We start from the raw sequence: 27,754 nt of genomic DNA, 5'->3' as shown, positions 1-27,754 counted from the left end.
ACAGGCTTCAGGCTGCATTCAGTCTGTGGGCTACGCTTTGCTGATCCCCACTCTAGGGTAACCAGAGCCCAGCTTCTTACACTCCTGTGACTTGGGTGTAAACTGATAAAGAATTTTGGACGCTCAATTGGTTAGGGACCAAAGCCTGGGCTTGACAATCCAGCTTTTTGTCAGTTGTCTGAATGAAATAATTGCCCAAAGGTTAGGGTTAGGGTTAGGGTTAGGGTTAGGGTTAGGGTTTAGGGTTAAGGTTAGGGTTAGGGTTTAGGGTTAGGGTTAGGGTTTAGGGTTAAGGTTAGGGTTAGGGTTTAGGGTTAGGGTTAGGGTTAGGGTTAGGGTTGGGTTAGGGTTAGGGTTTAGGGTTAAGGTTAGGGTTAGGGTTTAGGGTTAAGTTTAGGGTTAGGGTTTAGGGTTAGGGTTAGGGTTTAGGGCTTAGGGTTAGGGTTAGGGTTAGGGTTAGGGTTAGGGTTGGGTTAGGGTTAGGGGCAACAAGGTTCATTGTAACATTGTGCATAAGAAGAAAACATTAGAACAACCTGAATTTTTTTTTATAGGGAATTTGTGGAATAAGTGATAGTATATCCACATAACAGAGCACTATATAACCATTAAGGGTGCAGTCAATCCACACTTTTTCACGGAGAAGCTGCTTTTTGTATGTTTAGTTTAACAGTACAGCATGGGAAGCATATAGAGCATGACCTCGGCTGTTTGAAAGAAACCTGGATGTTAATTTACGCATAAATGGGTTTGGAAGTAGACACTTAAACTGTTGAGCGGCCATTTTTTATTTTAATCTTTCAATGAACATACACTTTTTTAAAAATTCTCACCCAAGGTTATGTTTTTATTGATTTTGTAGAGAGGGGAAGGGAGAGAGAGACATCGATCGGTTGCCTTCCGTACATGCCTCCACTGGGGATCGAACCTGCAACCTTTGGGTTTAGGGGATGACACTCCAACGGTTTTTATAATCAGAAAAAAAAAAGAGTAACATTCCCCCTCAGTGCCTGGTTACCTGTCTTCATTTCCTGCGTTTCCTTCACCGACATTGACGTCTAGTAACACCTGGCCTTGAGCGTAGCATCAATCTAAGCGCCCAGCCCTAATTCTGTCCGCACAGTATCTCTCCAGAACCCGCTCATGGGGGTGCTTTCTCACCTCCCTGAATCTTCCTCCTCCTTTGACCGGGTGTGCTGTCATCATTTTTAAAACACAAAGCAGCTGGCCCATGTGCCAGGCCCCGTGCCAGCTCATTACTGCTCACAGCAACTCTGTGAGGGAGGGAGGTGCTACAATTATCCACATTTTACAGGTAAGAAAACTGAGGCACAGAGGGGCTGAGTGACTCACCGAAGGTCACACAGCTGGGGTATACCAAAGCCAGGCTCTCCACAGTTGTGCTTTGCAGCCTGCTCATACCCACAGAGTGTGCCCAGCACTGTGTGCCCAGCTGAAGGGATTAAAAAGCTCTCAGGTAGAGACCCCACTTTCAAGGAGAGTCCCATTGTGTTCAAAATAGACACAGAGCAGAGGCCAAAGGAGTGAGGCACAAACACACTGCCCCAGGCTGGGCCAGGGTGAGGTGGGCCAGGCCTTGGGAGAAAGGGGGGCTTCTGAGAAAGGTGCCCTTCAGTGTGTGGTGGTGGGTTGGAGGCTCAGGAGTCACCTGAGGCCTGTCCAGGGAAGGTGAGCTCCTGCCCCTCCAGGCACCTCCTCAGAGCCCAGCCCCGAGGCCATGGCCCTCCAGGCTGGTTTTCCTCTTTCAGAGCCCAGAATGAATATCAGGACCATCTGCCTGGCCATCCGGGTGGTCAAGAACACCGTCTCCGACACCCGCTCCAAGGTAGCAGGGCAGAGCCCGGCAGGGGCTGGTGCTCAGGGGTCCCTGCTTGGAAGCAAAGGGGAGTGGGGCAGGGGCCTTCTCCCTCCCACGAGGCCTCGGCTCCCCTCCAGCTCCGGGGGTGGAAGCTGACCTCCCCAAGTAACGCCTTTCAGCAGAAAACCTAGCTTCCGGCCAGCACTGAGTAGGGTTGGAGGTGAATGAGGCCCCTCGAAGCTGTGGCCCGCTCTCATCTCATTCACACTGTTTCCCACTGTGCCATGAGGGGTCTCAGACACCCCTGGGCAAAGGGTGGGCCACGGGGACCCAGGCCGGGCCGGAGCTGCTAGGCTGCCCAGGGGTGTTCTAAGGTCATTACTGCGTGTGAAAACAGGAGCTGAGGGGTGCACCCTGCACCCTCCCAATAAGGAGAGGCCCCTGCAGTCATGGCCACCTGGTAGTGCAGCTTTGGTCCTGGCCTCAGGCCCTGGGGGCTGCTTCCCATCCCCAGGGAGGGGAGGCCCAGGATGGGAGGGTCTGCACAAATGAGGAGGGGATGGGGGATTTGGGATGGAGATTCAGGTAAAGCTGTCTTCAGTACCTGGAAGCTGTCCCGGGAAGAGAGAGCTGGCTTGTTCTGTGTGGCCCACATATGAGCCCCAGGGAGCCCCAGGTGGTCCCCGAGGATGGAGCTGTCTACATCAAGGGGAGTGCGCTCCGTGTCTCTGAATGTTTCGGATGAGGCTCCTGGGTGGGCACGCTGCGGAGTGGGGCCCTCTGGATGAGGCAGGGTGGTGGACAGAGCGGGCGGTGGCCAGGTGGCCCCAAGGCCCCTTCCAGCCCAGAGCACCCCCAATCTACGGTCTCATGTCATGGGATTGGGTGTTAGATGCCAAGCCTCCCATCCTGGAGCCCACCCCAACCCCCAGAGTGTCCACCGCCCTGTGCCCTCAGGTGAGGATGGCCATTCTCCGCATCATCGGCCAGCTGGCTCTGTCTGGCTTCCAGGACAGGATCAAGGGCTGGGGCCTGAAGTATGTGTCCATGCAGCTGACCCTGTCCACCTACAAATTGGTGAGTGGCCCTGACATGCAGGCCGTGGAGCAGCTGGCCAAGACCACAGCGAGCCCCTGGCCAGCCCACAGGTGGGGACCCGTCGGTTCTGCGTTCCAGACAAATCGCCGGGAGAGCTTTCATCAGAGGGACCTGGAGGAAAAGATGGTTCACAAGGTCACCATGGACACCGTGAAGATCATCACCTCCTCCGTCAGTGGGATGACCAACGTGAGTGCGGGCTCGGTGGGCAGTCAGCGGGCCTAGCTGGCTTCCTCCGCCACATCAGGGGGTGGCACTTAGGTGGCCCTGACAAAGACCGGGGTTGGCCGCAGAGCCGGCCCAGCAGAGGCTGCCAGTGGGCGAGTGGGCAGGAGCACAGCTCTGGAGAACCGAGGTGGGGTCCGCGCCGCGGGGGAGCCTGACCCGCCTCCTCGTGTGGCTCTGGGCCGCCCCTTCTAGTCCGGGCCCCTCTCCCCACAGGAGTTCTGGGTGAGGCTCCTGTGCTACGTCATGGAGACGGACAACATGGAGGTCTTGACCCCCATCTGCGTCAGCCTCACCAACCTGGCGGAACGCCAGTTCCAAGGCGCGGACGCGGAGCCCAGCGCGGCCAGCACGGCCGGCAAGAGCAGGCGTGGTGAGCAGCATCCCCGAGCCAGCTGGCCGGACGGGGTGGGCGGGCGCCCGCGTCTCCCGACGCTTCCCCTCCCCCAGGGAGCATCCCGGAGCCCAAACGGGCGCCAGAGGCTCGCCCCTGCCTCAGCCTCTCCCCAGGGTGACCCCTCAGGGCTGCTGTGAGCCCGGTGGAGGGACCATAGACGCTCCACCTGAGTCCCCTGTAAGCCCCTCTGCTGTGGTCCCCTCTGAGCACTGTTGACGTCAGACTCTCCAAAAAGTGACTAGGCCCACCCGTGTGCTGGGTGACACCGCTGCGCCCAGGGCGCTGCTCTCAGGGCCCGGGGCTTTGCTGATGGGCGTGGCTGACAGGACACCCCCTGAGGTCTCCCTTGTGCCCCCACCCTCAACTCGGGGCCCAGTCCTCTCCAGGGCCCCCTCACTTGCAACTCCTCCGCGGGCTGGTCCTCCCTTGCCCGCTGGTCCGAGCACTGTGTTTGCTTCTGACAGACTCACTGGCTCCCGAAGCCTGAGGTTGGGGGCGGAGGGGGACAGGTGTCTGATTACGGTCAGCCTGACAGATGCCAAGGTTCACAGTAGAAGATGCGCGCTCTCGTGGGTGGTCCTGGTGTCCTTATCCTGGAAACAGCACCCTCCAAGCCCCAGCCCACAGCATGGCTCTCCACTCTGCTGGATGTTCTTTATGGAGGTCCCTGTGCCAACACGTTCTCCACTCTGGGACAGTGGGATGGGTTGGGGAAGCACCTTCCAGGGTACAGCCCCCCCCCCCCTCGGGGGACTCACGGGGTGGCGGAGGGAGCATCCTGGTTTGAGCCAAGCGCTTCAGCCGGGTGGAATCTCCTCCCTCAGTGGACCTGCCCGCGCCGCAGAAGCTGCTGGCCCGTCTCCTGGTGAGTGGCTCGCCTGGCTGTGCCCCCGCCTGGGTGAGGCGTGTCCTGCGGTGCCTCTCCTGCAAGCTCCTAATTCCCAGAGCCCCCAGAGGAAGGAGGGAGCTGGACGCTTGGCACAACAGAGCTTTCCTGGTCCCTGCTGCCCCTCTCATGTAGATGTGCCAGGGACAGTGTCCTCAGATCTCTCTCAGACTCCTCTGCTCAGCCTTTGAGCAACCTCTAAGCATCCCCAGGACAGTGGCCAGCCTGCCCCCGGGGGGTGGGCTCCGTCCTGCGCCCTCTGTGCACTCTGGATGCTAATCCACGAGCATGGGGAGCTGGGGTGGGGAGGGAACTCACGGCCTGGTCCCCAGTGTCATCCCCAGGAGCGAGGAGCCCAGGGCTGCCCAGACCAGACAGAGTCCCACTGGGGTCTTGGTTCCCCCCAGGTACTGATGTCGGCCCCCTATGAAGGGGAGGGCAGGGGAGTAGCCATGCTCAACCTTCTGAGGACCCTGAGCCACAGCATCGCGCCCTCCATGGCTGACATGTGGGAGCTAGAGATCCCGCTGCTGGTCAGTTACCTGGAAGGTGAGGCGCCCTCTCAGTGCGCGGGCTGGGGGACTGATTAGGTGGCTTGGACACCAGGACCCCGAGACGTGTGGCTGACCTGCGCAGCCTACTGTGGTCCTGAGAAGGTGGGGAGGGAAACGTAGCGTGTGGGGAGCCTCTGCGTGGGGGCTTGGCAGGCCAGGCAAGGGAGGTGCCTGCCCAGAGGGGAGCAGCAGAGGGGAGCATGTGTGACCCTTCTCTCTGCAGAACATACTAAGTTTACCTGGAATCAGAAGACCTGGGAGGACAAGCTGATTCAGGTAAAGAGGTGACCCAGCCTGCTGAGGCTGGGAGGGAGAAAGGGGATGGATGGATGGGGGGCACTTGGTGGGGTTGGCATGCGGGGAGTTTAGGAGCCCCTCAAGGCCACATTCTCCCTCTGTTAGAAGACTCGGGGGGTACCGAGCATGTCCACAGCTCTTGTGGGGGAGAACAGAGGGCCTTCCGTTCTGGGACGCCAAGTGCTCGGGAAATCAGCACAGGGGTGAACCCCTCCCACTGGCCCCCAGGCTATAGCTGTTCCCCAGACCCACAGGCCCACAGAACATTAGCTGGATCAGGGCTTCGTGGGTCGGGTGATCCAGAGATTGGGGAGGGGGGCTGGAGGAGGTCGGTCTCTACTTAACATCACGCAGCCTCCCTGGAGCACAATCCGCAGGTATCTTCTGCCTCCCCAGTTTCTGAGACTCTCCCTCAAGAAGACTCGGGGTTCCAGCTGGAGCCTGCGTCTGGGCAAAGAGCTGAACAACCAGATCGAGAGCTTTGCCAGCCCCTCCTTGGAGAAGGTTGGTCCCCACGGCAGCAGGCAGTTCAAACAAGGAGGGGACCCCAGGGGTGCAGCCACATCCATGGCCATCTACAGGGTCCAGGAGGAGAGGTGGGTGGTCCAGAGCAGTGGGATTTAGCTTTTCATGTTGTGTTTCTTTAAGAACCTGCTTAGTTGAAGTTGGGGGGGGGTTTCCTCCAGTCACCAGCTCCCCCATCCTTCTCACCCCACGCTCCACCTGAAGTTGTCCCATCAAAGAGCCCAGCAGGCGAGAATTGAGGGCTCTGAATGGGTTTTTGTAAATAGGGAAAGGGTGAGGTTGACACGGAACCACAGGGGGCTAAAGGGGTCTCGGTTCTAGCTCAGCAGTAAAGAAGATAAGGCTTGGAGGGGGGGAAAGCAGCATTACTCACATAGCCACATAGTGGAAACAACTCAAGGGCCCATCAACGGATGAATGGATAAACAAAAGGTGGTACGCCCATACAATGGAATACTATTCAGCCCTAAAAAGGAATAATGTACTGATATGTATGGTACAAAAAGAATGATCCTTGAAAACATGCCAAGTGAAAGAAGCCAGGTGCAAAGGAACACAAAAGACCACATATTACATGATTGTATTTATTTGAAATGTACAGAGTTGGCATCCCCATAGAGACAGAAAGTAGCTTAGTGATTGCCAGAGGCTGAAGAAAGTGCGGAGTGACTCCCAATAGATGTGAGGCTTCTTTCTGGGGTGGCAAAATGTTCCAATCTTAGGTTGTGATGATGGTTACACAAGCCTGTGAACATACCACTGAATCTGTAAACTTTAAATGGGTTAATTTTATGGTATGCCAATTATATCTCAATAAAGATGTTTTTTAAAACGTTTTTATGGGTGCCAACCAAAAACTGTGTTTGTTCAAATATATACCTTTTCCAGGTAAGTATGTAAAATAACAGATAGTAAAGTATGTCTTACAGATAATACTAAATACTGTAGATTTGCAGATATAAGGTCTTATCAGATGTCAACTTAAGGCCAGATGCCCATTTGAAAGAAAGTTGCACATAGTATTTAATAAGCAAATGCATGCAATTTAACGATATTACAAGAACTCGCCTAGCTTAAGGAGAGTAAATAGATAAATGGGATTTTATTGGCTTGCATAAGTTTTAAATACACAATTAGGTAACTTCATCAGGACCCCCTGCCCCCTGAGCTCTCCATTGCTAGAGTGGCATCCTCTAGGTGGGGGCAAGGTGGCTACCAGTAGCCTCCAGACTTATAACCCCAGTAGACAGAGCCAGTCTTGTTCCAAAATCAACATGCAGAAACCACTATCTTCCTATATACAAATAAAACAAAAATACAATATAATGGGAACAGATCCTAGTCAAAGGACCAGCGCAAAGTAAAACATATAATCAGTATATATTTCATCATAAAATAGTAAATATGTCAACAACACAAAACTGCCAGAGAGGCAGGGGAGCTAAAAGAGGCCCTAAACCAACAGACACAGCCTCTGGTTCGTAGACAGGGCCTTGTCGTCATGAAGGTGTTCATTGTCTCAAATTAATCTGCAATGTAATTTACTCCCAGTCAAAGTCCCAAAACTTTTCATGGAAATTTGACAATTTTATGAAATTTGACAAGATCGTTTCTATGTTCATCTGAATGAAAAAATGTAAGAATAGCTACAAATATATTGAAAATGAAGCCGATTAAGGAGGGATTTGCTGTCCCAGAACAGTCCAAGATTGAGGTGTGCTAAATAACGTGGAACCGCGGAACAACCAGAATACATGGATGGATATTTTTATAATCTTAACGGGGAATAGCCCTTCGTATGCATGAAAAGAAACCAGGAAAGACAAAGGCAAAGAAAGCCACGGTCTTCTATGAGAATGGAAACGTTCTGTGTGAAAACAAAATCCCCATAAACAAAATCAAAAGGGAAACAAGACGTTGGGGAAATAGACGACCGAGAGCAATCTGCCGGCTGTGTCTTCTGAGCGTGAGACGTGAGCTTCAGACAAGGCTGGATTTCTACCACTTTCTACCTGCTTTCTCATCAATAAATACAGTAACTGTAGTTGCCTTCTAGAGTGGTGGGGATTCAGTGAGATAATATATGTTTGTTGTTGTTATTGCAAATATACACACCAAATTCTTACAAATAAAAACAAGAGTGTAACCAAACAGAAAATGGGGAAAGAATACTATAGGCGGGAATTCAAGGAATGGGTCATGATACTATGCAAAGGTGATCAGCATGACCAATAAAGAGACAAATGAAAACGCGAATGTCCCGCCTCTCACTGATGGCGTCCTCTGTGCCAGCGAGCGTGGGGGATGCGTCCTCTGGGGTTGGCTGGCGGGAGTGTAAACTGGCTCAGTTGGTACAGGAGAAACATTTGGCCCCGCTATTTATAATGTGCTTGCCTTGTGCACACAGTCCAACCGCCCCTGAAGATTTCTTTTAAAGATTGTGCAAAATGCATAGATATTTGCACATTAAAAATATATTTAGAGGCCTGCATAGCAAACTCTCCACACAGGGAACCCTGGAAGGCAGAGTAGGGAGGCCTGAAGCTCCCTTTGTCCCCTGCCACTCTAGAGCTTTCTGTACCGGGCCTTGGGCTTCACCTTGGCCACAGGCCTGGAGGCCGACAAGGTGGAGGTGTTGCTGCTGGAGCTGCTGTACAAGACCGACTACAGCAAGGACTTCGACCGAGAGGTGAGAGCGCCCTGCAGCCCCTTCCTTTCCACTAGAGCTCTCTGGACCCTCAGGGGATATGGCATGTGTATACCTGTGTGTACACAAGTGCATGCATGTGTGTACTTGTGTGTGCATGCATGTGCATGTGTGCACCTGTGCAGATGTGCATGGGTGCATTCATAGCTGTGCATGTGTATACCTGTCTGTGTGTATGCATGTGCATATGTGTACCTGTGCATGTGTGTGAATATATGTACCTGTTTGTGCGTGTACGTGCATGTGTGCATGTGTGCACGTGTGCATGAGTGTGTGCGTATGTATGCATATGTATATTCATGCATGTGTGTGCATGCTTATGTGTATGTGTGTGAGGGGGGGCTCCGCCTCTGCCCTCTGTCCACTCCCTCACCCAAGCTGCCTGGGTCTCCCCATAGGGCGTGATTCTGTGCTTTGGCCTGTGTGCCCAGGGCCAGGTGAAGACAGTGCTGAACGTGCTCCAGGACTTTGAGGAGAGGATTCAGGAGTCGGAGGAGTCCTGGCAGATTGGCGCTTGGCGGGTAAGCCTCCCGCACTCCACAACCAGGTGTCGGGGGGCCTCTCTGAACATCAGCTCTCAGCACCCAACCAAGGTTCTTACCTGGTGGCAATAGAAAACCCCTCCATGTCTCCTGTCCCCAAAATGACTGAGCTTCGGAGGCTGCCTCCAGCAGAGCTTTTGCTGTTGGATAATCTAAAGAACACAGGCTGGGCCTTAACAAACCCAGATATTGCACAGGAGCCTTAGCCCTTTGCTATGCATGATGGGAGTACCTGCCCAGGCTGGCATTGCAGGGCCCCAGGCCTCACCCAGACCCACCTCTGCCTCGGTGAACCAATGCGGCTGGGCTCGAGGGGGTACGATTCCCACTGTCGTAGATGAGAGCAGTGAAGCCCCTCCGAGAGCGTGCAGTTGGCCCGTGGTGAAGCCAGGAGCTGGACCCAAGCAGCCCATGGCCAGCCTCTGGTCCACCTTCCTGCTTCAGGACATGGTGCCACAGGCAGCTGAGTCCCCAGTGGGCAACCATCTGGAGTCACTGATGCCTCAGGCTTTGGCCTTGCCCACGCCCGTTGCCCTGGGGGTCTGGCTGTTTGGATGGAGAGTCTCTGCCTTCTCCACAGCGCAGGACCTGAGACCTGCAGCCAGGACCTGACTCCCTCAGGGGGCGTGGTGGTCTCTGACACCTCCTCCCGGGAGAGCAGGGCTGAGGCTGTGTGTTCTCGCTGGATCCCCGGCATCATGAGAGCCCCTGCCCAGAGCAAATGCCTGGAGGTGGAGGTAGGGAGGCGATCACTGCCAGCCTCTGCTTAGGAGTGTCCACACAGCCAACAGCTAACGGGCAGTCTGGCCCTGCTCGGACTTACTCACCGCGCTACACCCGGGGCCCAGCATGTTGTAAGTGCTCGATAAAAAGTATTGAATGAGTGAATAAATAAATGAGTGTCTTCGGCACCTTCAGCTGACTCAATGGCTCTTTTGGTCTTGTGACCAGAGACAGTCCACGAGCAGCTGGGGCAGGCCCTGTTCCCTCCCATCCGGGCAAGTTGAGCACATGTCCCCCACCCAGAGGTTCTTCCCCTTCTCATTGGCCTTGCAGAAGGACCACCCCTGGAGGCGGGAGACCGTGAAGAGCGCCCTCATGGTGATGTACAGCTGCGTGGCCTTGCACTGCCACTGGCAGATGCTCCTCACCCACGTGGACACCCCCATCACCGCCAAGATCATTCACCACTACACCAGCAGCTCCCAGGTAACCCGGGAAGCCACAGACCCACAGTCAGGGCCTGGGAGACACCCTCCCTGAGCCAGGCTGGCAGAGAGGCACCCTGCCTCCCTCTCTACCCAGAGAAGCCAGGAGCTGGGCCCAGGCGGCCCATGGCCCACATGGAGACATCCAGGGGTCCTGCCTGACTCCCAGCATTTGGGAGGCCCCTGGCTCCAACCTGTGCTATTCTCTGCTGCAGGAGGAAGGGGGTAGCCCCTTCCCCGAGTGCTGGGAGGCTGGGCATGGGTCACCAAAAGTCACAAGATGAGACCCCCCCTTTCCAGTCTCTCTCCCTCCCTCTACCTTTGCTTCTGCCCCCCACCCCCCACCCCAGACACCTGACCCTCTGCCTTTCACAAGGGACAAGACCTGGGGTCACCGTCAGAAATGCAAAGGGACTAGCTACTTCCTCGGAATAGCAAAGAGAAAACACAGAGAATAAAGTAAACACTGTTTTATTATTATTATTTTAAATTGTGGTATAATACACGTAACCTAAATACACACAACCTAACGTTTGCCATCAAGACCCTTGTAAGCGGCGTTACGTGCACTCGCACAGTTGTGCAATCATCACCGCCATCCATCTCCAGAACCCTGCCTCCTGCAAAACTGAAGGTCTGCACCCATCGAATGACTGCCCCTCCCCTCCCCTCCCCTCCCCAGCCCCCAGCCCCCAGCCCCCAGCCCCCAGCCCCCACGGCTCCACTTCCTGTCCCTGAATCCGACTGCTCCAGCTCCCTCAGACAGGTGGAACCACACAGTATGTGTCCTTTTGTGTCTGGCTCATTTCACTCAGCATAATGCCCTCAAGATCCATCCACACTGTAAAAGCAAGTAGGATTTTATCTGCCTCTCGGAGACACACAGGGCTTGGTGCCCCTGGTCAGCGAGGGTGCCCACTGACCCGCACCCCTGCCCTGGCGCAGGTGTAGGAGGCCTGGCCCACGGCCCCGCCAGGTGGCAGGTGCTCTGTCGGTGGCTGAAGGACACAATGCGGCCGGCATCTCTCTGAGGGTGGAGGAAGGCACATCCTTAGGTGGCTGCAGGGCCTGGGCTCAGAGGCCATGGCTCGGGGTCCTGGGGCTCACTCACAACATGCTTCCTCTGTCCCTTCATCTGGTCTGGGCACAGGACATCTGCCTCAAAATGGCCTTCCTGAAGAGTGTGGTGCAGGTCACCGGCGCCATCGAAAACCTCAAGGGCCTGGAGAACTTTCAATTTTCCCAAAAGACAACTCTTACTGCCATTGTAGTGGTGAGCGGGGTCCTGGGCCCTGGGCCGCCTGCGGGTCTAGCTGAGAGTTCCTGAGGGCGTCGGAGGGACCAGGGGCCACGGGGTCTCTGAAGCCCCTTTCTGTCTCAGTTTTGCTGCGATCCAACTGTAGGAGTTCTGAGATGGTCCTTGTGTCTGATAAAGGGTTTTGTGGCCAGGAAACAGCCGGGCTCCGTGTGCCCCCGAGGTGGTGGGTTCAGGGTGGGACACAGAGGTCCCCTGGCTCGGCCCCACTGCAGCCGCCCCAGCATTCTCTCTGTGGGAGGGACCTAGGGGGTAGGTGTCAGCTGCAGGCAGGGCTTAAAGCTATTTTTGCACAGAACCCTGGTAGGATCTAGAAAATGTCAACTGCCCAAAGGCAAGAAGCAGTGACAGGTGCTGACGGCTTTTGTGGGACAGCTGCTGTCCCTGGCCCCAGACCTCCCCATGCCGGCAATGCTTTGACCCTGGGCACCCACTGCTCCGGCTGTGTTGGGAGCAGTTAGGGAGGGAAGTGAGATGCGGGTGGGACAGGAGGCTCTGAGAAGGAAGCGAACATGCATTTGGCTCCTGTCTGGACTAGAGCTCTGTGCGTCTAGTTTCACTCCTGTCACAGGACCACCAAGTCCTCCTTTTACATGTAGAGAGCTTGGGCTCGGTCAGGGGACATGGTTTGCCCAAGGATACACTCAGGTAAGGCAGACCTGAGTGGAAAGGACACACCCATCTGGAGCCCCAAGCCTTCCACCAGATTTTGCCTCTCCCCCAAAAATGGCAAAGGCCAAGCGATTCTAAAAATGTCAGGTCTTCCTGGCACTAACACTGGGGGCGCTGCCACCATCAGGGTCCCTGGGAGTTAAGGGCCCCGGTCCTACCTGGCCTGGGACTCTGGGTGGCTGGGAGGGTCACTGCCCCGCTGTGCCGGGCAGGCCGTGATCAAGGCAGAGCCGACCGACAACCTGGTGTCTCCTGTGCGCACCATGGCGATGGATGCCCTCTTGAACCTGAGGTGAGAAGGGGGGGCCTTGCCTATAGCCCAGGCAGCTCCTCTGGGTAGATGCAAAATCCAAAACCATCCCTCAGTGCTCCTTGGGAAGGGCCCTTCCTTTATTCTCTCGGCCTTCACAGCAGGGGTCTTGGGTGGCAGCCCCCCCCCAGGCAGTGGGCTGTCCTGGAAGTGGGGAGTCTGCCTCCCCCAGCTCTTTTCCATAATTCTCAAACAATATTCCAAGTTAGGCTCTTCTCCTTGGACGGGAGGTGATTGGCAGGTGGGTGAGTAGGAGATGTTTTGAGCAAGAAGCCACACGGTGACACTGACTAGCAGGCAGGGAGATGGCCTCCTTCCAACTGGGTTGGGCTCAGTCAAGGAATTTATTTATCAACACGGCATTAATACAGTTAGTACAAATAATATAAGTAATAGAATCTAACGGGAGGTCTCAGGGGAGGGTTTCAGCAGAAATTCATCAGTTTTCCAGGTGTGCTCTTTCAGGGTCATGGTCTCTACTGATTGCTGATTGGTCAGTGCCAGGGCAGGGGGTTGTTAGTCATTGTAGCTGGTCCTGGCATTGCCCACTGGGTTTTGCTGCTTTTCTGGGTCAGAAGCTGGAATACGACTGAGGCCTAGGGAGGTGACCTTCTGTATCTGCTGTCAATTGCTCTGCCTGTTTCTTCAGCTGTCTGTCTCAGTCTTCCTCTTCCACTTGTCCTGGCTTACTGGCCTGTCTCACCTCTACACCCTGGACTGGGCAATGGATTTCAACTCCCCACTGACCACTCCTTCTGCCATTTTTTCTTTCCCTAGCAAAGTGAAGCCTTTCTACTCCGCAGAGGAAAACAGTGAGCTGATGGATATCAGCATACATTCTGTGATTTCTCTCCAACCCCCAGGAAAGGACAATGAGTCCATCAAGGTACGTCCCTCGGAGCCACCTCATTTTCTGGGTCAGGACCTGGAAGTTTACTTTAACATGAGTAGTGGCGAGAGCCCACCATCCTGAACCACCCATCTGTGGTCAGAGGCAGCAAAGTGCAGCAGGCTCTGTTAGTCAGTATAAGGTGACGCCAGCTGCTGTAACAGACAAACGCTGACATCTCTGTGGTTTAACAAGATGAAAATTTCGATCAAATTGGCAGTGGGGGTGGGGATAGAGCTGCTTCACACAGTTATTCAGGGGCATTTCCACCCTCAGTGCATGGTTCTGAAGGTCCCCATGGGGACGGATATCCAGCTTGGAGAGGAAGAGAAAGAGCAGGGGGGATTCATGAGCCACTATGCCCGCCTTCCGTTGGCCAGAACTCAGTCACTTGACTCCACCTAGATGCAAGGGGTCCTGGGAAATGTAGTCTCAGGCTGGACGGCTGTTTTCCAGGAACACTGTTGGAAAAGGAAGACAAATCTTTTGTGGCCAAGTAGCCACCTGTGCCTCCAGGGCCTGGCCCTGGCTAAGGAGCCAGAAGAACTGGGCTCTAGGAGTTCAGTTTCCTCCTTTGTGAAATGGGTTCCTCTTAAAAAGTTGTCTCGTGTGTCACACGAGAAGCCGGGTGTGAAGAATTCAGTTTGAGCAGAAGTAAAAGGGGTGGCTATCTGACCGTCTCGCACTGTGCGTCCCCCTCGTGGCCGCCCAGATCTGCCCTCTCTCATCACAGGCCCTGTACGCGAACGCCCTGTGCGCCCTGGAGCAGCTGATGGAGGGCCTCATGCAGAGGCAGCTGGACCCCAAGGGGCTGCAGGAGATGGTGCACGTGAGTTGCCTGGCAGAGGGCCGGGAGCCAGGGATGGCCGCACCTCCCACAAAGCTGGCCTGAGGGCCAGACTCTCTGTGGGAAACAGGGGTATGAGTTAGACGTGGTTTTGGTAATTTTATTTAGATAAAATTTTCAAATTTGCTGAAAAGTTGCAAATGTAATAAAAAGAACTCCTGTATACCTTTCACCCAGGTTCACAATTCTTAATATTTTGCCACAGTTTTTTCTCTACACACACCTTTTAAATCATAGACAGTTAGTTGCAGACATTAAAAACAAGAATAGTCAAGAATAGTCTCCTTTATTTTTATTTATTTATTTTTTAACCCTCACCTGAAGACATGGAGTTGTTTTTTTAAACATTGACTTTAGAGAGAGGAAGGGAGAAAGAGAGAAAGAGGGAGAAACATTTATTGGTTTCCCCCATCCACGCGCTGACAGGAGATCCAACCCGCAACCTAGGTATGTGCCGTGACTGGGAATGGAGCCCTCAGCCTTTCGATGTGTAGTGTGATGCTCCAACCAACCGAGTCGCCCAGCCAGGGGAAGAACAGTCTCTTATATAACAATACATGATCAAAACAAGGAAATTTAGCATTGATACAATGCTAAATTCTAATCTAAGGTCTATAGTCTGGCTTCACTAATTATTCCAATAATGCTCTTTATAGCAGCTATTTCCTCCCGATCCAGGACCCAACCTGGATCATGCATTGCATTTAATTGTCCCGTCTCTTTAGTCTCCTTCAGTCTGGAACAATTCCTCAATCTTTGCCTTTTATAATCTTGGCATTTTTGAAAGGTACTAGTAGCTTTTTTTTTTTTTTTTTAATTACGTTATTTGCTTTCTTATTGTTGAGTTTTCAGAGTTTTTATGTTTTCTAGATACAAATCCTTTATTAGTTATGTAATTTGCAAATGTTTTCTCTCAGCCTGTGACTCGTCTTTCCATGAATTTCACAGTGCCTTTTGAAGAGCAGAAGTTCTTAATTTTGATGATGTCTAATTTATCATTTTATTTCTCTTATGGATCATGGTTTTGGTGCCATATCTAAGAAATCTTTGTCTAACCCAAGATCACAAAGATTTTTTTTCTAAAACGGTATATTTTCAGATTTTACAATTAAGTCTATGATATATTTTGAGTTAACTTTTGTATACGGTATGAGGTATGGATCAAAGTTTATTTAATTTTCGTTTTCGGCCTCCTTCCTGATTTTCTGTCTTCTTGCTCTATCCGTTACTGAGAAAGAGGTACTGAAACCTCTGTCATTGTGATTTATTTATTTCTCCTTTCAGTTCTATCCATTTTTGCTTCTTGTGTTTTTAAGCTGTTAGTAGGTGCGTGAATGCTTAGGCCCTGGGATGCAGGGCAGGCTGTGCTCCTGGCCCCTTCACTGGCGGGCAGACCCTTGGAGCAAGGCCCAAGACGCTAATTAGTCAACAGCCATCTCGGTGAAGATGCTGGGGGAGCTCTCTCTCTGCCCACAGTCTCACCTCCTTAGTAGTGGGGCCTGGGAAGAAAACCAAAAGTGTCTAGAACCATCCAGAAACATTGAAAGTCAGATTCTGAGCAGGAGAGATGGGGGAGGGGGCAATAGTTGGCCAGGAGAGGGCTTGCCCTGGGATTTTGACACCCTATTCTTTGTTCTGGGCCCCACCCGTAGCTCCTGGAGAAGTGGATCCTGTCGGAGAAAGAGTGGGAGCGGGAGAAGGCCATGAACCTGCACCTCCATCTCATGCAGAGCTACGTCCAGAGCATCGGAGTCTGCGTGAGTGCGGGAGCCCCCAGCCCCACGCCTGGTTCCGCCCCCTGAAGAGTCCCTTGGGAAGAGGCTGCCTCTCTTGGGAATGAGAGGCAGTGAGACCCCTAGAGGGGCCAACCAGAGGTGGGGGTGAGGGAGAGGAGGGGCCGTGGCTTGTGGAGATCTCGGTTTTGTGGGGCTTGAGGCTCACACCATGGTGAGGACCCTCTTAACAAAAGGATACACGATTATGAAAACCAAATTGGTTAGAAAAGTGAATGTTTACTTAACATGAGAAAGTAAGTTAGTGAACAATTACAAATTTTACAAAGCTTGACAAGTACCACACACATTTAGATTTGTTTCTATGTATTAGGTAGACCTGCTAGGACTCCCAATCTTTCAGATGGGCTCTGGTGCAGGCCAACGTCAGACGCTGTTTGTGACGGGCCTTGAGTACCCTGTTTGAAGGTTTCTGCACTCCATAGCTTGTGGTGCCCTCTGCTGGGGCTGGGTGCGTTTGGAAGGCACCAAGATGCGCACCAAGGTCCGCTTTTCCAAGCCCTGGGTCCAGAAGCAAATCAGGCCTACCTCACACATTTAGAAAAGCAATGAAGTGTTTTCGTTGGTTAAGCTTCTGACACGGCTCGATGAGACCTCTCTTCCTACATTTGTTGGCTCTGTTCTGTTTGAAATTCTGGTCTTCAGGGATGGTTGGCATTGGCAGGAGGACAGTGGTGTCCTGGGGCTGGGGTGTGGGGAGCAGCCTCGGGTCTCAGGGCTGGTACGTGGCTAGAACAAGGCAGGCAGGACCCCATGGGGACGCAGGCCCAGCAAAGTGAGATCGAGGCCAAGACTATGCTAAGTAATGTTTGATGCCCGATGCTGGGTTTTCTGATACATTTCTCAAGCCATCCCCTGAAAGAGGAGGTGCCATCGTTATCAGATGAGGAACACGGGGACTGGAGGCTAGGGATCCTGCCCAGGTCACACAGCTAGTAACTGGGGAAGCCCAAAGTTGAACTCAGGGCTCAGTTATAGATACAAGATGGGCACATAGAACCTGGGCCTGAGGTGGGCCAGACTCCTTAGAGTCTGGGGCTCAGGAGGCAAAGACTTGGGCAGCGGACGGATGATGGCATCCTCCCCCTTCCTGGACAGGTGTTTTCATAGCAGGGTTCGCCCTCTCCGGCTGCCCGCTATCCTGCCCCTGGGCAGCACCAGGTGAGCGTGAGGGGACAGAGTGAGCCTTGCGGTCTCCTGTCCCCAGATCCCCCTGAAACTGGGGCAGTTTGGCATGCTGGTTGGACTCATTGCCCCACGCACCTGTGACTCCCACGAAAGAACTCGCATGGCCTCCACGGATGTCCTGTCCAGCCTGCTGGATCTGCACGGTACACCGAAGGCGGGACACCATGACCAGCTTCTCCAGGCCGGGAGGGAGGGCCGACACCAGGGCTGTGAGCTGTGGGGCTGTCCGGGGGGCATCTCGGCTTCTCTGTATAGACAAACAAGGGTGACCAGCCGAGATGGCAGAGGGGGCGCAGAGCTCACTGAGAGGCAATGGAAGCTTCTGGAAGGAGAGGCTCATTGGTTCAGCGTAACTCACTATGGACATGTGCTGGGCACTGAAGGGGCCCACTGGGACCAGGCCAGCTCATAGATGCCAGGGGACACAGCAAAACTGGCCAGAGCTGAGCTGAGTGTGGTGACCGTCCAAGGGGAAGAGCTTGCCGCTGGCGTAGTGGCTGGTGGGGAGTCCATCACAGCAGGCACCTCAGCTGTGCGCAGAGGTGGTATGGGGAGCAAAGAGAGCGAGGGCAAGAGGGGACGGGGTGTTCAGATACCCTAGTGTGGTCCAGCCTTGCAGAGCCAAGGTGCCCTGAGGGCCAGAGCAGGAGGCCACCGTGACGCAGCCAGGGCCTGGGCCTTCTGTCTCCGCTGACCGTGTCTGAAACTGTACTCCCCACAGCAAGCCAGACCTGCTCTTCGTGGGGAGTGTCCAAAGAATCAGAGCTGGGGAGATGCAAGGAGGACCTCCAGAGCTCAGAGGTAGAGAAGATTTTCAGCGCGTCCTCCAGAATCGCCAAGGTGATGGGCCAGGATGCTCGTGTGGCTGCTGGGCTGCCTTCCCAGTGCCTGGGCCACCTCCGGGGGCAGGACCTCGATCAGCCTGGCCACACAGTCCCCCTCTTCTGGGAGTCACAGCTTCCGTGGCCTTTGGCCCAACCCATCTGTAAATGGCCTACACTATGTAAAGTCCCCGTGGGGGTTCCTGGCACAGGGTAGGTGCTAACAGTCCCTGGCTATCTTTTCTCCATCCTTGGGATGTGCTACACTGAGGGTGGAGGGGGCCCCAGGAAGAACTGAGCATGAGGCCCAGCACACAGGCCTTGGCACACGGGCCGGCTGACGGCATACTGGTGATAAAAGTGCCCAGAGCCACCCAAACTCTTGAGGCTACAGAGGAGCGAGGTGTCACTTCTGCCTCAGGGGAGGGGGCTTGTGGAATGGCAGGACACACTGGAGGGCTTCAGGGCTCAGGGCACACCCTGGGGAAGGCTGCAGAGACAGGGCAGGGAGGGTTTGGGCGAAGCTTCCCATGCAGGGTTCAGGCAGGGCAGGGGCAGGTGGCCGGAGTGGGAGGTTGGAGGTGCATCCTGGGGCGAGGTGGCTTGGAATAGGGAGTGATGTCCTGAGCGGGCCCATGACTGGGACAGAGCGGCTGGGCAGGGGGTGGGGAGGAGTCCATGGCACTGGTGATGAGAGAGGTTGGGGGCTGGGGCTGAGGCCGCAATGTCGAGCAGAAGAGGAGGGTGAGTCAGTGGTGACAGGTGGGGCAGAGTGTTGGGCCTGGGGCTGGGCTGTGGACCCCAGGAACGGCCTGCTCTGGTCCCAGGTGGCTTGCATGCAGTTTAATTGCGACGAGGTGGTCTCGCTCATCCAGAAGCTCTGCGAGAACATCGGGGCCATGGACCTCCAGCACGACAAGGCCTCGGTCACCTGGATAGACGCCTTCCTCCAGATGCGGGTCAAGGAGCTGGAGGACAAGGTAGCGGAACTGGGGCTGGGGCTGGGGCTGCCCGGAGCTCCCGGGCTGCAGGCACCGGCCGGGGCCCAGCTGTACACGCTGACCACGCCTTCTCAAGCCCTGGCAGGACAGAGGGGGAGGAAGTAGAGTTCCAGAATGAGAAAGAAAGGCGTTGAAGGTAGCCGGGGTCAGTAAGCAGACGGTGGACTAGGGCCCGTGGCTCTCTCTGTCAGAGAGCACTGCCCACTGCACCCAAAACCTAATAAAGTCCGGGAAAAGACCAAAGGGTTCACCAGAGGGGTGCTGCGGTTCAACCCACCCATCCTCCAGCTGGGCGAGAGTCCCTGCAGGAGGGCTGTGCAATAGGGCGAGGGCAAGAGGTCCTGAGGGCCAGGCGGCCCTGGTGATGCCCAGCCCCTCCCCAGGTGGCTGAGATCCTGGGCGCCATCCTGGTCCACCTGCCCGTGGTGGACCACCCGGAGGTGCAGCGCCACCTCATCGAGGGCATCCTCCTGCTGGCCCACTACCACCAGGAGACGGTCCTCACGTCGCTCCTGAGGCAGCCCTTGCCCATGCAGAGGTGGGTGGTGGGTGCACAGCAGCAGTGCACAGCCCCCGACTCACCTCTGCTGACATGTCCCAGAGGACTGGGACCTTGAGTGGTGCCCTGTCTGACCCTCTCCCTGTATCTCTTGTGGGAGGTGCAGCCTTTGGGGAAAGCTGTACCCAGTTTTGTGAATTCTAGCAGGCAGTTCACGCGTCTCCTTGTGGACCTTGTTGGACTTGTCTCTCTGGCCCTTTGGTACCCACCAGGACCTCACCTCCCTGCACCTGTGTAACCTGTCCAGGGGCCCCTTCCCTTCTCAGCTGGCCCACGGGCTTGGACTTGGGGATCAGGAAAGGTGCTCCAAATTGTAGTCTGGCAGGTTCCCTGACCCCCGCAGGCCTCCCTCCCTCCCTCTCCTGTGGGATATGGAGATGGGACATCTTCCTCAGAGATGTGCTGGTGGGAAGAAGGGGGAGGCCACCGGTCAGCCGCCTGGGACCAGCTTGAACAAGCCGGGCCCTTGGAGGCTATTTCTGGAGTGTCCATAGGCCATCAAACAGTAGACCTAGTGGGGACTTCTGAGATCGCCTAGTGGTGGAGCCGTGGCTTTCCCTGGAGTATCGTGAGCGGGGCACAGAAAGGCAGCTGAACGTGGAATCAGGGGCCTGGGCTCATGCCAGCTCCCTGAGATTCAGCCTCCAGCGTGCATCCACTCCTCAGGGGGCTGCTGTGGTCCAAAGAGGCTCTTACCTGCCAGGGCATATGGCAGGCGACCCACAGCCCTTGTCCCCTGTCTTTGGCTAGCCACCTGATGGAGGTGTGGCTGGCTGTGGCGGAGAATGTGGCCTTTGCCCGATCGATGCTCCACGGGCTGATGGGCCGGTTGCAGGCCCGGTTCACCCCCCGGGCCAACGCCACCTCCAAGGCCGACATCTGGCGCCTGGCCGCAGTGGACCCTCTGATGGTGAGTGGCAGGGGCAGGCCATGGGGCTCCTTGGGGGCTCTGAGTAGGAGCCCCAGTGCCTCCCGCCCTTCTCTCCGCAGACCCTCTGCACCATCCACCTCCTCATCGAGAAGATGGACAAGGCCGACAATCTCCCGGACCTCCTCCCGGATCTCGTCTACACCCTCCTGATGCAGCTGGGCAGCAGCCAGGGGCCTGAGGCTGCGTCGCCCGTCCTGAAGACGTGGAGACTCATCCACTCGGGGACCCTGCCCGAGGAGATCAACCTGCAGAGGTGCTCCCGAGGGCAGGCGGCTTGCGGTACAAGGCAGAGGGGCTGGGCCGGACTGTAGCCTCAGGCTGCCCCTTAGAAGTCACCTCCACCGAGAGGCCCTCATTGCCCCCTCCCAGTGGGGAGGAGAGGTTTCTGGAACCTGGTCTTACAACAATCCCTCACTTGTGTCCAGCACATTGCGGTTTTCAGAGTTTGCAGGCTCAGTCTTAGCCCCTAGCACTAGGCCCGGCAGGTGCTGGGACCCTGATTCACAGACTTGGGTGCAGTGCTTGTCCCTCTGAGGCATGGTGGGTGCTACCGGGGCGGGGGGGTGCTGCTGCGCAATGACATGGTCCCCCCTTCTTCCAGGGTTACAATCAGATCCATGCAGCTTTTGTTCAAGAGGCTGGACAACGAGCGGCTGGTGGGAGCGCTGCAAGAGCAGGGCGTGTGGTCCCTCCTGGAGAGCAGCTCCACCTTCCTGCATGGAGCGGGCCTGCTGGCCAGGTGGGGGCCCGGCCCCAGGGCTGCAGGCGTGAGACTTGCACAGTGATGGCGAGATGCCTCGCTTCTGGGGGGTTGCCAGGCCGACCCGTGCCCCACACTTCGGGATGGCAGTAGCAAGCAGGCTGAAGGGAATTTTTCCTTCCAACTCTTTATGCCCCAGGGCAGGAAATGTGAGGTCAGAAGCCAGCAGGGCTTGGCCAAGGCCATGCAGGGCTTCTGAGCAGGGCCAGGATGGCGGAGACCCAGGTCCCGATCACTCACATGCAGCCCTCGTTCGAGTCCCTTTTATAAAATAAGTGAGGGAAAGTAAGTACTTCAGGGACACTCCCCAGCGAGGAGGGAGAGGCCCAGAGATGTTAGATCTGCCCGAGGGAGCCCAGCTCCAGGGCAGCTGTGCCCGGCAGGAGCTGAGACGCCCTCCCTGCCCCACGGGCTGTGGTCCCCTCCGTAGGCTGTGCATCCAGAACATGGAGGGCTACAGGCAGAGGCTGTCGGAGCTGGTGCTCAGGGGCATGGCCTCGGAGGTCCTCAGCTGCCGCCTCAGCAGCACGGCGGTCTGTGTGGAAGTGAGGCACGGGGGGGGGGGGGTGGGTTGGGCTGGGGGGAGAGGTGTGGGTGACCATCAGTTCTCTTGGGGGCTCATCTCAGGGGCAGACACTCGAGATCTGAGTGGCATCTGAGTCCAGGGAGAAGGTGAGCATCCCTCATTTTCGTATTCATTCACTCATGCACTCATTCATTCATTCATTCCTCCATCGCGCCAGTAATCGGGGGCAGGCACCATGGGGAAAGGGGCTGAGACGTGGCCTGTGCCCTGAGTGGGGCAACTAAGTGATGTGGTGAGTGTCACAGCACCCAGGCGGCCAGAGGAGGGCCCCTCGGGCTCTTGGTGGGATGGAGGTGCTGGGGAGATCTTGCAGGAGGGCTCAGCTAGGCAGGAAGGCCGGGGCAGGGGGTTACGGCCATTGGGGCCCCTCCTGGAGACTAGCTCCACCTTCCATGCACTTGGGGCACGTATGGGGCCACCTCTACTGACAGGCCCTTCTTGTCCCTTCCTGGTGGGGAAGAGAAGTTTCTGGAAGCAGATCCAGGGAATTGGCCAGAAGACTTGGAGGAGAAATTCTATTGGCTGCACGATACCCCATACACTGCAGGACCCAAACTCCAGCCTAGTGAGGGGTCCCCAAACTTTTCCTGTAAAGGGCCAGATAGTGAATTTTCAGTTTTGGAGCCACCAATTTGGCATTTAGTTTTCTTTAGGTTTATTTAAAAGACGCTCGTGTGCGTGTTTGCACATACAAACACGTGCACACACAAACACGTGCACACACAGACACGTGCACACACGCACACACATGCCAGAGGGGCCCCGTGGGCCCAATGTCCTGGCATTCTGAGGACAAGGCTGACGGTGACTCCGAATCCCAGGTGAGGGAAATGCACTTCTTGTGTGTTCCTGTTGGGACACAGTGGACACGGCTCCCGCGCAGGGTCGCCGCCCCATCGTGTCAGCTGAAGAAGCGAACGACGGCAGGCGAGGAGCTAAGCGCGGGCCCCAGGGGCTCAGGCCCCGAATCGCCTCCTGCGCACCAGGAGACACCCCGGGCGCTGCAGAGCCGCACGCCCGTCTCCTGGCTGAGAGCGGGCCTCCGCCGGGGATAACTGCAGCAAGTTCTCCTTTCCAGTTCATGAGCGACCCAATTCTGTACCAGGAGAAGCTGCTGAAGCCCGTGGTGCAGCTGCTAGAGAAGGGTGTGGACGAGAAGGACGAGGTCCTGCGGGTGCTGTCCCTGCGCGCCCTCGGCAACATGGCCCTGGGCGCCCCCAAGAAGGTGCTGCGCGGGACCTTGACCCCTGGGGCCCAGGGTGCAGGGCCCAGGGCGCTGAGGGTCAGTGCTGGGGTGTTCCGTTCAGCCAGGCGGTCAGCCCTGGAGCTGAAGGCTCCCTGTCCTCCCCCACCCCACCCCCACCCCCACCCCCACCCCCACCCTACCCCACCCCCACCCCCAGGTGAAGCAGTACTGCAAGCTGCTCCTGGGGAAGTGCCTGTGCTCCCTGAGGGATCCCGGTGGCACCAGCATGCCCTCTGAGGGCATGGAGGCCCTCACCAAGATCCTGGTGGAGCTCCGGGAAGGGGACGTGGGGCCCTTCTTCGACGCCATCTCCATGCAGTGCAGGTCCTTCTTTGACAACGTGAGTCCAGATGAGAGCCTCAGCGGGCGCAGGCCCTCGGTGGGGGCCCTGCAGGTGCCTCCCTGGAGAAAAAAGGACGGAGGGGCTCACCTGGTGCTGACAGGTCAATCGGCTGAGCATGGGATCTTGTGGGGGAAAAAAAAATCTCGTTCTAGGGCCCAAGGGACCCTTCTCCCTGCTAGTAGGGAATGAGCTTTCCCTTTTAATTCCTTGAAGCCCACACACGCTCCTTGGGCGCCTGTGATGTGCCGGGTCCCAGGACTCACTAGGCAGTGTGTGCGCGCAGATTCAGCACAGCCCTCCTCCGGGACGCAGGGGTCACAAATACCAGAGTTATACCCCGTCCTGGAGCCCTGGAGGAGAGGCTCCGTCCTGATGGAATGACCCGGAAGGCGTCACAGGGGCCCAGGCGTTCAAAAGGGCCCACGGAGGCTGGCTGGGGCTGTGATGGGCGCCTCGCTCCCCGGGCTTCAGAGCTGCTCTGCACGTCTTGGCCGCAGGAGAGCGAGCTGCTGCGCTTGAAGGCCTTCCTCCTGTTCCGCAAGCTGGCCAAGGTGGTCAGGGTTTCCAAGAAGCACTTCTTCAAGGGGGAGGTGAAGAGAGCCTGGGTCCCGCTCATGCTGCACTGCCAGGACCCCTGCCCTGACGCAGCCCAGGTCAGACACACCTCAGCTTTGAGTCCCAAAGTCTGGGGCCCGCTGTCCCCGAAAGGAAAGTGTTTTCTGGGTCTGCTGGCTCAGCTACCTGCATCCTCCTGGGACCTAACCCCACGGGAGGCCAGAGCCCAGGGACCTGGCTGATGCAGGGCTCAGAAGCAGGAAGAGCTGGGCGCAGGGCATCTGGGGGAATGAGAAGGCATGCCCGGTCCTGCCAGCCCAGCCAGGCCCCCAACCCAATCTCCTGAAAGGGCAGGCCCCCCAGGCAGGGCTGCTGAGGGCATGAAGGTGCTGACTAAGGGGGAAAGTGGGCTGCAGCTGCCCCCAAGGGGCTCTTTTGGTTTTGTTTTGCTAATTCTCACCTAAGGATATTTTTTCCATTGATTTTTTTAGAGGGAGGGAGGGAGGGAGGGAGAAAGGGTGAGAGAAAGAGAAACATCCATGTGAGAGAGACACAGTGATTGGTTGCCTCTCGCACGTGGCCAAACCGGGGTCCAGGACCCTGCAACCCAGGTAGGAGCCCTTGACTGGGAATCTAACTTGCGACCCTTGGTGTGCAGGCTGACGCACTAACCACTGGGCCATGCTGGCAAGGTCTCCAAGGGCCTTTTTATAAATGCATACACAGCCATTATCTAGGCTGGTGGGGCTCTGGTCCCAGGTCCCCTCCCAGGGCCCACCAGCCCACCCTTCAGCTTCCTGAGGCTTTCTCAGGGCTACCCCTTGGCTTTATCGATGGAACGCAGTCGGGCCAGCCCCACCGCTCCTGTGAACCCCTCAGTCCCTGCCATGTCTCTTACTGTTCTGCTCTGTGTCCCTCCAGGCCTGTGTGGAGACCATGTATCAGTGTGTGCACTTCTGGGGCTGCAAGGGCCTGGAGGACTCCTCGGGGCGAAGCGGCACCCAGGGGGAGGACGAGATGGCCACTTTCCAGATGACCCTGTGCTCCTTCCTGGTGAGGAGGCCAAGGGGGACCGACCTGCTGGCAGTGGCTGCCCAGTGGCTTGGGCTTGGGGTCTCAGCTGTCACAGAGTCTGTCTCGAGACCCTCAGCTAACACCTGGACATGGGGTGTCGAGACTGGCACTGTCCAGCAGAAATAAATGCAGGCTACATGCCCATTTTTAAGTTTTCTAACAACCATGTTAAGAAAAGGGGAGAGACGAAACCAAATCTAATCATAGGTCTTATTTAACCTAATAGACCCAAGTCATTTTTATTTCAACATGTAATTAACGCGGAAGTTTTTAATTCAGACCAGCCTCCTTTCACATGCATAAGGGCCACACGTGGCCTCTGGCTGCTATATTGGATGGCATAGGCTTTGGATGAATATAATCTCTTCCCTGGGCCAGACCAGAGTGTAACGGAGGCTGGAGGTTGCCCAGCCTCTAATCTGTTGTGTGACACTGGAGCAGGCAAGCCCCCCTGCATCCGACGGGGGGGAATACACCCTGTGAGCAGCCGGTCTCCGGGACAACCACCTCCGTGGCTCAGTGTGTCACTTGTGTTTTGCAGACTCAGAAAAAGCCTGCCGTTCTCTACAGTTTCTTGCTCGAAACAATGACCTACATTAAAAGTAACTTGTCAAGGATCAGAATGGCTTCCTGCAACTTGGCAGGTGAGCGGGCAGGTGTCTCCCGATGCAGGAGCGACCTTGAAGGCCGTGGGGTCAGACCCGGGTCCGGAGGGGACTGGGACAGGTGTCGGGCCCAGAGCTCCTGTCCCACCGTGCTGCCCACCTGCCTGATTCTCAGTCGGGCGTCCTCGGCTAACTCCTCAGCAGACACCTGGTCAGGTAAAGGCAGGTCTCCCGCTCACCTGACACGTGTGTGACGCGCGTTTCTCTGGCTGTCACGCAGGGGTTATTATGAGGCAGTTGTCTGAGCATTACCTGAGAAAGCTGGACTTCGTGGCATTACGGAATTGTGAGTCCTGGGGGCTCAGCTGTACCTGGGAGCTTAGTGAACCTCCGAGGGAACAGGCAGCCGTCCCTTGGTCATGGGGTTTTATTTGGGGGGGTTGTAACCAGGGCACAGAGAGAGGGATGGCGCGGTGGAGTGCTTTCCAAGGAAGACAAAACTCTCTTTGGGGAGGGGAGGAAGGAACATTTGTTCCTGGGCCTCTGCCCCCTCCCCCTTCACAAACATTTATAAAAATGCTTCCGCCCTGATTCCTTCAGCTGACCCAGGGGGCAATTGGGGTTCTGGAGGGATTCCTGTCATTAGAGGAGGGAAGCCCTGAAGATGGGAGATGTGTGTGGATTCACAGCTCCATCTGCCGCCCCCTGACTCCAAACACAGGGGTCCCACGTCTGCAGCCACGACAGCCCCTTGCCAGTCACTCCCTGGGCCTCTGTGGGCATGGGCGGGGGGTGGGGGTGTGGCCCGACCGCCAGGGTCCTGATCCTCCCCTTTTGTGCTCACTCCCAGCTCTCCAGGAGCTACAGCTGGACTCGGATCTCGGGGTTCGGGGTGCAGCCCTGGAGACTCTCAAAATCCTGGATGCCTGTAGTCAGCACCAGCTTTTGGCTTCACCAGAAGGAACTTCCTCAGTGTCCCGAATGTGAAATGCAAACTGCCACCTCACAGTGCCCGCCCCACCCACAGCAATGCCGACCACGTTGAATTTAGTTTGTAAGGAAAGCATTGTTCCCAGCGCATCCCTTCCTTTCCATTGAAATAAACCTCCATTGCCACGTGGGGTGGATTCTTGACTGCAAGGTGACGATCTCCCAGAGCCAGGACAGCGGGGCCAAGGGAGACATCAGTCCCAATGGGGCCATGTCATTGTTGCTTTCTCCAGGGTGTGCCAAGGTCAGATAACCCCTTTTAGCCAAAGCACTAGGATCCACTGGGTCTTCACTGGCATTTCAGTCCCATCCATGATGGGGTTTGCCTGTGGCCATGCCAGGCAGAGAGGAGCCTGGTTACTGTGCAGTCCCCACCCCCAGGGACCCCTCTTAAAGGGGAGGCATCCACTAGCCGAATGCAGTACACATCAGAGGGCACCATGCCATATGCCCACAGGGTCCGTTATTGGCAGAGCCTAGAAGCTGGCCGAGGCCCAACCCAGCCACTTCTGCCTCACCTTCCTCTGCTAGATGACAGGACACCAAAACCCCAAATTTCTAGGCTTTCCAGCAGCGAGGCTGGGACAGAGATCTCAGCACAGGCCGGCTGGGTAACAGGGTGGGGGTGAGGAGGGGCAAGCAGCTTGGGGCGGGAACAAGTTTTCCTGATGAGGAAAGGTCTAGAATTGCTGGGGCCCCTCCGGCCCGGGCTGAGCCTGGGTCAGCAGCCCCCAGCTGGCCCTCCTGACTGACTCCTAGGCTCTGGACTGAACATGTCCCCTCAGTTCATACATGGGGGCCCTCACCTCAGTGTGAGGACACCTGAGACGGAGCCTTTAGGGTGGGATTAGTGCCCTTCTAAGAGTCACCAAACACTCGCTCTGTCTGCCATGTGAGGACACGGGGAGAAGGCACTTTCTGCAATCCAGGAAGAGTCCTCACTGGAACCTGACCTCGCTGGCACCTGGACCTCTGCCTTCCAGCCTCCAGAACTGCGAGAGATAAATTTGT

At 56.1% G+C, this 27,754-nt stretch overlaps 1 protein-coding gene across 1 annotated transcript in view; it reads left to right on the top strand.

Moving 5' to 3' along the window:
- Positions 1 to 26,740, top strand: part of MROH2A (maestro heat like repeat family member 2A) — a gene marked incomplete at both ends in the record, with an annotated part of 35,647 nt that extends 8,907 nt beyond the window's left edge. Inside the window, 31 exons of the mRNA XM_081142854.1 lie at positions 1,770 to 1,846; positions 2,777 to 2,896; positions 2,996 to 3,106; positions 3,359 to 3,515; positions 4,364 to 4,404; positions 4,833 to 4,974; positions 5,203 to 5,255; positions 5,673 to 5,780; positions 8,371 to 8,490; positions 8,907 to 9,029; positions 10,107 to 10,259; positions 11,409 to 11,531; positions 12,458 to 12,537; positions 13,333 to 13,441; positions 14,178 to 14,273; positions 15,944 to 16,048; positions 17,292 to 17,415; positions 17,994 to 18,112; positions 18,921 to 19,073; positions 19,478 to 19,632; positions 20,404 to 20,563; positions 20,644 to 20,837; positions 21,186 to 21,323; positions 21,775 to 21,889; positions 23,009 to 23,155; positions 23,334 to 23,516; positions 24,017 to 24,172; positions 24,996 to 25,127; positions 25,690 to 25,792; positions 26,034 to 26,099; positions 26,604 to 26,740. Coding sequence (XP_080998980.1) covers positions 1,770 to 1,846; positions 2,777 to 2,896; positions 2,996 to 3,106; positions 3,359 to 3,515; positions 4,364 to 4,404; positions 4,833 to 4,974; positions 5,203 to 5,255; positions 5,673 to 5,780; positions 8,371 to 8,490; positions 8,907 to 9,029; positions 10,107 to 10,259; positions 11,409 to 11,531; positions 12,458 to 12,537; positions 13,333 to 13,441; positions 14,178 to 14,273; positions 15,944 to 16,048; positions 17,292 to 17,415; positions 17,994 to 18,112; positions 18,921 to 19,073; positions 19,478 to 19,632; positions 20,404 to 20,563; positions 20,644 to 20,837; positions 21,186 to 21,323; positions 21,775 to 21,889; positions 23,009 to 23,155; positions 23,334 to 23,516; positions 24,017 to 24,172; positions 24,996 to 25,127; positions 25,690 to 25,792; positions 26,034 to 26,099; positions 26,604 to 26,740 — 3,800 coding nt within the window. The remainder of the gene's footprint in view (positions 1 to 1,769; positions 1,847 to 2,776; positions 2,897 to 2,995; positions 3,107 to 3,358; positions 3,516 to 4,363; positions 4,405 to 4,832; positions 4,975 to 5,202; positions 5,256 to 5,672; positions 5,781 to 8,370; positions 8,491 to 8,906; positions 9,030 to 10,106; positions 10,260 to 11,408; positions 11,532 to 12,457; positions 12,538 to 13,332; positions 13,442 to 14,177; positions 14,274 to 15,943; positions 16,049 to 17,291; positions 17,416 to 17,993; positions 18,113 to 18,920; positions 19,074 to 19,477; positions 19,633 to 20,403; positions 20,564 to 20,643; positions 20,838 to 21,185; positions 21,324 to 21,774; positions 21,890 to 23,008; positions 23,156 to 23,333; positions 23,517 to 24,016; positions 24,173 to 24,995; positions 25,128 to 25,689; positions 25,793 to 26,033; positions 26,100 to 26,603) is intronic.
- Between the last annotated feature and the right edge of the window lie 1,014 nt (positions 26,741 to 27,754).

The sequence above is a fragment of the Miniopterus schreibersii genome (genome assembly GCF_964146895.1).
Source record: "Miniopterus schreibersii genome assembly, chromosome: 7".
In the NCBI taxonomy this organism is placed as follows: Eukaryota; Metazoa; Chordata; class Mammalia; order Chiroptera; family Miniopteridae; genus Miniopterus; species Miniopterus schreibersii.
The sequence above is the reverse complement of the archived record's forward strand: the minus strand, read 5'-3'. Positions and strand labels throughout refer to the sequence as shown.